The sequence below is a fragment of the Panthera leo genome, chromosome F3, assembly GCF_018350215.1.
Source record: "Panthera leo isolate Ple1 chromosome F3, P.leo_Ple1_pat1.1, whole genome shotgun sequence".
NCBI classification, from domain to species: Eukaryota; Metazoa; Chordata; class Mammalia; order Carnivora; family Felidae; genus Panthera; species Panthera leo.
Window position 1 is genome coordinate 68,325,772 of NC_056696.1, and position 8,878 is coordinate 68,334,649.

General features: G+C 63.2%; 1 protein-coding gene across 1 annotated transcript; it reads left to right on the forward strand.

The window, feature by feature from the left end:
• The first annotated feature begins 722 nt into the window (after positions 1–722).
• On the forward strand, positions 723–8,570 carry PMVK (phosphomevalonate kinase). Its single transcript, XM_042925850.1, has 5 exons — positions 723–862; positions 2,279–2,342; positions 4,952–5,104; positions 7,253–7,382; positions 8,119–8,570. The coding sequence occupies exons 1-5, from the start codon at positions 768–770 to the stop codon at positions 8,253–8,255; spliced, it is 579 nt and encodes a 192-aa protein (XP_042781784.1). The 5' UTR covers positions 723–767; the 3' UTR covers positions 8,256–8,570.
• The last annotated feature ends 308 nt before the right edge of the window (positions 8,571–8,878 follow it).

The following is an 8,878-nucleotide window of genomic DNA, read 5'->3' on the forward strand; positions in this document are numbered from 1 at the left end:
GGCTGGAGGCCACTGCGCTTACTCCTCTGGGACCGGCTGTCACGGCGGCGGGCCTTCGAGGAGGGGACAGACCCTCGCAGCTCCCGACTGGACTCCGCATAAAGTTAGGCAATCCCGTCCGGGGCTGGCCTCCAAGCCCCAGAGCCCACCCCGTCGGGGTCAGCGCTTTGCGGCGGGTCCCCGCACTTCCCTGGGGAAGAGCAGGCGGCGCCTCCAAACCCGCGCGGCCCGCCACGCGAGCGCCGGCCCAAGCCCCTCCCCGTGTGACGTCACGGCCACGCCCCCGGCGCCTCAGCCGCGGGTGGCTTCCGGGAGGACCCACATTCACTGCGGGGTACAGACAGATTAGCTTGAACACGTGCGTTGCGTTGCACAAATAAGGAGGCGGGTTCGCAGACCTCTTCAGCGTGATCTCGTTTGATCGTTTCCCATAATGTTTGTAGGGTTGGGTGGTAGGCAACGTGACGCTCACCTCGGGAAATTTAGAGACGTCCCCGCTACAAGGGGAATGGTTGTGTCCAGGTGACGTTAGGCTCTGGGCGGGGCCGGGCCGTTCCAAGTGATCCCAGTGGGGGAGCGTCTTTCGGGCGAAGGCCGCCCTGAGAGCCACGCCCCCCCTCGGCGTTTGGCGGTGGACGTGCCCACGGACAGGCCTCTCCGCGGCTGCGCAGGAGCAGCTCCCGGAGTACTCGCGTCGGAGCGGAGAGCACGGCGGGGCGGCGGGGCGGCGGGGCGGCCGGGTGGCCGGGCGGCGGGGGGAGGACGGCATGGCCCCGCAAGCAGGCGCCCCGCGCCTGGTGCTGCTGCTCAGCGGGAAGAGGAAGTCCGGGAAGGACTTCGTGGCCGAGGCGCTGCGGAGCAGGTGTCTGCGGGGCGGGGCGCGGACGCTGGGCTTGGGGCGGGGTCGGCCGCGGCCCGACAACGGCAGGGGCGGCCGCTCCGTGGTCGGGGGTCGTGGAGTCCTCCGTGCGCGATCCCGTCGAACCCCAAGATTCCTTTGTTAGGTTCCCTGTTGGGGTGTTAGTAGCTGAGGGTGCTCTGAAAGGTGGGGGGTCACCAAGGGATCCGTAGGTCCAGGCTTCAGATTCAGCTTGAGTCTGTTTACCCTGAACGTCGTGGTCGAGCGGTTGTGCTGGACGAGAGCGAGGATCGCAAAGCGTGGGCGCACGCCGGTGGGTGGGGGACCAGGCGTTGCTGCTGGGGGGGGGGGGGCGTGCACCACAGGGGTCGACGAGGTTGTGGGGGAGGGGACCCGGGGCAGAGGTCGCCTCTGGCTCCGCACAAGCGTCCTACCACCTTTCCTGCTTGCCTTTCTCCTTGTCCCCAGCACAGGAGTCAGGCAGTGGACAGGAGCAGCGTGTGCAGTTGGACTGCTGGAATTCGCACCCTGACTCCCCGCGTGTCCCCCTGTGACCTTGCACAGCATTCTCCTCCACTCCGTGTCTCAGTTTTGTTCTCTGTGAAATGGGGCTAAAGATAGGGTGGTCGAAAGGATGACATGAGACAATGCACGTGAAGGGCTCAGAACAATTCTTGCCGTCTAGTAAAGGCACAGGAAGTAAATGCTGGCTGGTATTTGCACTTTATCTACATTGGCTTCATTACTTGCAGTGTTGTTTTGAGCGTATCGGGTCTCACTCTGCCTCCGTTTCCTCGTGTGAAGCATAGAGCTAAGAACGCCTGTCTCGCTGTGTCAGTGTTTGAGTCAAAGTGTCAGCACCTCACGGTCAGGGCGGGGACGGTGTACCTGGGTCCAGACACAGCACCCGACAGGTGGTGGATTGAGTACGTCGGACAACTGAAGGAGCGAGTGAATTCTGTTGTGATGACCAAGTCCGTGCACACGCATACACCCGGACCGTGAGAAAACTAGTTCAAGGGCCCAGCAGCGACCTCGTCGAGCCAGAGCATCGCCGGTGGCGGCCGTGCACGTGTAATTGTGATGTTTGTTCTGCCTGTGAGCGGAACTCTCCCATTCCAGTTTGGGAATAATCCTGTAGGAGACCGAACAGAGAGTGCTGTTCCGCTTTGTAGATGAGCAGTTAGGGTCAGGGAGGATGAGACGTTGACAGTTACGGATACTAGCAGCAGAAACGCAACTGCAGAGGGGCGCCCGGCTGGCTCAGTCCGGAGACCCTGTGACTGTGGATCTCAGGGTCATGAGTTCGAGGCCCACGTTAGGTGTGGAGCTTACTTTAAAAAAGGAAGGAGACTTCCGTCCCCTTCCAGCCTCGTCTGGAAACTAGGTTAACTGGGCTTGGACCTCCCTGTCCTGTAGGCTCGGAGCTGATGTCTGCGCTGTCCTGCGGCTGTCCGGGCCACTCAAGGAGCAGTACGCGCGGGTAGGTGGCGGCCTCGCGGCATTTGGTGGGTTGGAAGGAGCCTGCTGTGGTCACTAGCAGGGTCTCTGTGACTACCTTTGGCAGCGTGCTGGACCGTTTGGGGCCATTTTCACCTTGTCACTCGCTTCCGGGCCCCTCCCCCAGCGCGTATCCAGGAAACGCTGCGGACTTGAGCTGGGATTCTCCCCTTAGAAATGTAATCACCTGAGTTGTCAAGATGATCATTAAGTGAAGAAAGCAAGATGTAGAAACGTGCATAGGGAATACTCCATTTATATGTAAACGGAGGAGAGTTCTGAATACGTTTGCTTACACGTTCAGCCAGGTAACCGATATCTGTGGGGGGCCCTCCTTGGGTTCACTGTTGCCAGTGCTGGGGCTGTGTGAAGCCTGGGCGGGGTACACAGGCCACTGTCACTGGGTGCCTCCAGGAAGGGGCAAGCAGGGGCCGGGCAGAGAGTTTTCACTCTAAACAAATACGTAACTTTTGAATTTTGGACCATGTGGATTTAAAGAAAAAAAAAAAAGGATCGTAGGGGGCGCCTGGGTGGCTCAGTCGGTTAAGCGTTTGACTTCAGCTCAGGTCATGATTTCAAGATTCGTGAGTCGGAGCCCTGCGTCAGGCTCCGTGCTGACAGCTCAGAGCCTGCTTGGCATTCTCTGTCCCCCTTGTGTCTCTGCTCCTGCCCTATTTGCACGCACACGTGTTCTCTCTCTTTTTCTCTCTCAAAAATAAATAAGCATTGAGAAAAAAAAAAGGATTGTAAAAACTAAATGGGAACTTTTAGAGCCTTAGCTTTCAGACAGGGAGCCTGGAGGGTCAGATCAGCTTCCCATGCAGTGAGGAGCCCTCGTTGCTTAGATTTCTGCCCTTGACTTCTAGGTGCACTTTGGTCAGTTGGCCTGAGTCTGGTCTTCTGGGGCCACACAGAATGAATCTGCCCCCCCCTTCCATGCATCAGTCCATATGCATGGCAGTATTCTGCTGTGCCTTTTGGTTTTCTCCCACCAGCTAAACAGACCCATTTGTAGGAGGTAGGGGATCACTGTAGCATTGTAGCAGCCTGGCGGGTCCTGGGGATAACAGGTGCAGTGGTTTTAAAATTAATTCATTTATTATTTATTTTTTTATTTTGAGAGAGCGTAAGCAGGGGAGGAGCAGAGAGAACAGGAGAGAGAGAGTCCCAAGCAGAGCCCAGACATGGGACTTGAACCCACAAACCATGAGATCATGACCTGAGCCTCAGTCAAGAGCCAGACGCTCAGCCAGCTGAGCCACCCAGGTGCCCCTAAGATTTTTTTAGTGGGAACCTTTCCCAAATGACGTTAGAGGAGGAAGTTCCTGGTACCCGGTAGACAGACCTGAGGGTCTCTGGTGGGGGAGGTGCAGGGAGACAGAGGGTGGAGGAGGGGCTCTCGGCCTGTCCCCCGGGGCCTGGGCACTTCTGGGGAACCCCAGGGTTCTGAGGAGTAGTTTGAAAACCACTGATCTGCGCTCCAGAGTTCCCAGATCAGCCCCCACTCCAGACCTACGAGCCAGGCTGGCGTGGGTGTGGCGTGGGCAGGAGTTTGCATCTTAAAAACCTCGATAGGAAACGGATAGGCCAGCCTACCCCTGTACCACTCCTGTTCCCACTAAAAACAACTCCACTGGCATCTGGCTGGCTCAGGGGGAAGAGCACGTGACTCTTGACCTCGGGGTTGTGAGTTCAGCCCCGTGTTGGGTGTGGAGCATACTTAAAAAAAAATCCAAAATGAAACGTTTAATGCGTTGCGTTTCTCAAGTCACCATGAGAGATCTAATGGAAACACAGAACCTACCGCTCCTGGCGGCCACTCTCCCTGCCTCTGCTAGAGAGCGTGGGAAACCAGTTTACAGACAGGAGGTAGCCGCCGGCCTCGCCTCGGGCAGGGCACAGGAAGGTGACTGGACTCGTGGTCGGTCGTGGCCCTTCAGTTTGCAGGGGAGAAACGAGCCCAAGAGGGTGGAGCTGCAGGGAGTGAGGAGAGTAGCTGGAAGCTGTCTCAGACCCCGGCCCGCCCCAGGGCCCTGGATGGACCCCTCATCTGGCTGTGTCCCTAGGGAGGGGAGGCGGGGGTGGTCCAGGCAGCTCCCCCTGCCCCAGGAGCACCTGCTGTTTCCGCAGAGGTGCCAGGAGCTTGGGGGGCGGGGGCAGCGGGATGCGGGAGGGGGCCGCCAGGTGTCCTGGGCCGGGGTGGGGCTGGACTGGGCCAGAAGAGGTGCGCTGTTTCACATTTCCCTCTTCGGTTGGAGGCTCAGCCTGTGCCCAGGGGGCGCAGACTAATTTCAGGATTAGTTTAAGCCAGGAATCACTGGGGAGGTAAAGCTGTCGCAGAAGAGAAAACCACATCACACGACTTAAAGACACCGAAGTGATTTCTGGATTATCCCCAGGCTTTTCTTCCATCTGCTGCTGTTTGGGGTTCCTTACTCCCTGCAGCCCAGGGTCCTGGTGGCGACCTCGTGGTCCTTGCATCGGTCCCCGGGGAGGGGTGGGGGGAGAGGGCAGGGCTGCCCTCCTCCTGTTTCAGGAGGGACCAGTGAGGCCGGAGACCGGAGGTGCAGACGGTGCATGTGCTTTGGGCAGGAGCACGGCCTGGACTTCGAGAGACTCCTGGACGCCAGCACCTACAAGGAGGCCTACCGGAGGGACATGATCCGCTGGGGCGAGGAGAAGCGCCAGGCCGACCCCGGCTTCTTCTGCAGGAAGGTGGTGGAGGGCATCTCCCAGCCCGTCTGGGTGAGTGTGCTCAGGGCTGCGTTCCGCCTTTTCCGCCTGTGACTCCACTGGCCCCGCCTCCCGCCACTTCTCATCCGTGGCCTCCTAGCTCCTGCCCCGGTCCCACGTGTCCCATTCGTCACCCAGCAGCCAGAACGGCCTGTTAAAAATAATCCAACGCTTGTCACTCCTCTGTTTGGGACCTTTGTCCATTGTTCCCACAAGCCGCAGTGAAACCCTTCACGGAGACCTCTAGGCTTTGTGTGACCGGGCCCTGCTGCCCTGCCGGCCTTCTTGCTCCCTAGGCTGTCACTACACCCGCCTTCTCTCCGTTCCTCAGACACACAAGGTCCTTCTGGAGGCCGGGCCTTTGTGCAGTTCTGCCTGCCAGGACCGCCCTTTCTTTCCGTCCTCATCTGGTTCCCTCCAGCCCCGCTTACATGGCGCCTCCACCAGGAAGCCTGCCCTGATACCTGAGCCTAAGTGATGCTGCCAGGTGCTCCCCCAGCACCTCACCCCTTCGCTCCGTCCTCGCTCTGGGAGCCAGTAGTATTTCCTTGGACCTGGCCCGGCTCCAGGTGATTTGAGGACGTATCAGGGCAAGAATGGGATGAAGCCCCTGCCCTCGGGGTGGGTGCTTACGTTATTACTGGGGCTGGAGGGAGTTAGGCCGGAAACAGATGCAGAACGTGTCCTGTGGGGTGAAGAGAAATACTGAGGAGCAAAGTAAAGGAGTCCAGGGCTCCATGGGGGGCTGGGCTGCTGCCCTGCGGGGCGCCGGGGAGGTTTCCCCCACTCGATGTCACCTGAGCAGAGCCTGCAGGAGACAAGGGGCTGAGCCAAGTGGGTGTTTGGGCGGCCGGGGGCGGGGGGCACGTGGCAGGAGGTGAGGCCCGGGCCCTGGTGCTTCGGGGCCACTGAGCAGGGGAGAGGCGAGGCTGCTGGGAGGGGCGGTGGGGCTGTGGCTCAGAGCAGTGGGCTCCGCACGGGCCACGAAGGCTGAGCCGGCTGGGCCGTGGCTGCAGGGTGGGAGGCGGGAGGTGGTTCTGAGCAGGGAAGGCCTGGGGAGAAGACGGGGAGTTCGGTCTCGGTCGTGCCGAGCTTGACGCGCCTGCAGACAGCGCTGACCGCACCAGAGGCCGCCGTCTGCCCCCCAGACTGGGCCCCGAGGGGGTGAGCGCCGGCCGCTTGGCTCCTGCCCCCTCCGCGCCCGCACACGGGTTCGCTGTGCCACATGTTTGGTAATTGGTGAGTGAACGGAACGTGTCCGCGTCGGAGGGGGAACAGCCGGCCGCTCTGTTCACGGATTCGGTTGTTGAACGCGGGCTCCCGAGGGTTCCTGTGCCGCACGGCGCGCCGGGGCCTGGGATGTGGCCGCGGGTGCGGACCTGGGGCTGGCGGGCAGTGAACACAACCTCCCGGCAGGTGGTGACGGTGGCAAGAGCACTTCGTGGACAGCGTGTCTGGACCCAGAGGGACAGGAAGGGGGTCGGGCCGTAGGAAAGGCCTCCCGGAGGAGGGACGCCGGAGCGGAGATGGGCGTGAAGTGGGGGGCCCTGGCCTGCGCTCGTCCATGCAGAGGGAGCCGCACGCGCCAGGGCCCCGAGGAGGACGCGGCTGGCGTGTGGGAGAGGGGGACCGGCCGGCTGCAGCGGAGTGGATGCACGAAGGCCACGGGAGTAGTGCCGGATCTCGTAGGCCCTCGGAAGCTGGGGTTAGGGCTTTGGATCTTCTTAGAATGACGGGGGCCCTTTGAGAGGTGGGGTGCCCTGGCCTGAGAAAGTCAGGCTTAGGTTGTGAAAAGTGCTGGTGAGCAGGGACCAGTTAGAGCACCTTTGTTTCTGGCCTCGGTTTGTCTGTCTGTAGAATTACTTTGTTGGGCCCGCTGATCTGGCCTCAAAGCCCGAGGCTTTGTCTTCAGCTCAGCGGTGACCACGGAACGTGGTGTGTCGACCGCAGACACGTGTGGGCAGAGCGGGCTGTGGACTGCGTGACCAGGGAGGGCTGCCCGCAGGGAGGACGGACGGTGGGTGAGAATGGGGAGGGGCACCACACCTGTCTGGGCTCTATAGCCCCCCCCCCACATCCCCATGCACCTGCTTATTCCCTGGGGCCCTGTCCCGCCACACCGTGTCCTGTCGGTCACCTGCCCGTGTCTCTTTCCTGCAGCTGGTGAGTGACACGCGGAGGGTGTCGGACATCCAGTGGTTTCGGGAGGCCTACGGGGCTTTGACCCGGACGGTCCGCGTGGTGGCCCCGGAGCAGAGCCGACGGCAGCGGGGCTGGGTGTTCACTCCAGGTGAGCTGCGCCCGGCCTTGGCCCCCGAGGCTTGGCACGCCGGCCGCCACCCCGCCGTAGACCCTGGCCCCCGCCTCCACGGTCGGGGTCTCCTGCCCTCTTCCTGGCAGGCTGTGGGGGCGTGAGCGACGGGTCGTGAAAGGGAACCTGGGGGCCTGTGGCTCAGGACCGTCCCCAGATTGGAACGTGGGTGGGGGAGGGTGTCCTCGGGCTAAAGGCTCCTCATGACCCGGGGCTGGTGCCCTTCCCTGTCCTCTCCAGGCGGGTGGGCTTCGCGAGGTGTGTCCGGGACCCGGCCTGCCGGCCTGCTGGGTCAGCGGGCGTCCCGTGCGACGCACGGAGTGTCTGTGTGTGGTGGGCAAGGCGGCCCCAGCGGTGCAAGCCCGGGACCTGCCCTGTGGCAGCTGGGACACCGCTGAAGCCCCGCTCCCGCGCGAGGCCCCGTGGGCCGGGGAGCTTCGGCTCCCGACGCTGCAGTCTCCTGGGCGTGGGCACTTCCGCGGACACTCGACCTCGCCCCGGTCACGGTCAGCCCGCCCAGCAGCCGCCTCCCGGAGGGCCGAGCGGGGGTGGACGAGGAGCCGCCCTTCCGGCTCGTCTGGGGTCTCGTGTGGTTTCAGGAGGCCCTTCCACCCTCTGTGGGCGGTGGCCGTGTGGCTGGGCGGTGGCAGCTCCATCTGGGGCCCGCGGGCCTCCGGGGCTGGCCGGGGCCGACGTCACCTTGCTTCCTGCACAGGGGTGGACGACGCGGAGTCGGAGTGTGGCCTGGACGACTTGGAGGGCTTCGACTGGGTCGTGGAGAACCACGGGGACGCGGGGCGCCTGGAGGAGCAGCTGCAGAGCCTGGTGGCCTTTGTCCGCTCCAGACTGTAGCTTTGGGTTCCGGGGCGCCCCTGCCGGACCGTGGTCTCCGACGCCGGCTGGCGTGAGGCGAGGCCGGGGGCCCGGGGCCCCGTTCCTGGGGGGCTGGCAGGCGCCAGGCAAGTCGAGGCAGCCCCGGGGACCTCGTTTCTTTGTGGAGGGGACTGGCCGTGCCTGAACCGTGTCCACGGTGCCCGGCCCGTGAGCGTGGGTGGCCCTGCCTCCCCGTGGGGACGCTCTCAGCCCCTCGTTCCAGGCAGGGGCCCGGCTCCCCAGCGTGGGTCCTAATAAACCGCCTTGGAGCCCACTCAGAGCCCACGTCTCTCCTTTCCCGCACGCGGGCACAGCCCGTCCTGGTGGCTGTGGGCCCCACTGCCCTGGCCTCCCCGGGCACCCGGCTCTGTGCCCCGCCCCCCCGCCCACACGGCCCCCAAACCAATCTGCGCGTGTCGCCGCCCAGACCTGCCGCCCGGCTCACCGTTCCCGACGCCAGCTCCCTGGCTCTGGAGGGCCGCCGGCGCCGTGGGCTCCTCCCTGTCCTCTTCTGCGGTGGCCGTCCCCGTGTCCCCCTTCCGATTCTCACCGGCCGGCCACGTCCGTCTGGCAGTCGTGACCCTGGCTCCCAGAGCCGTGCT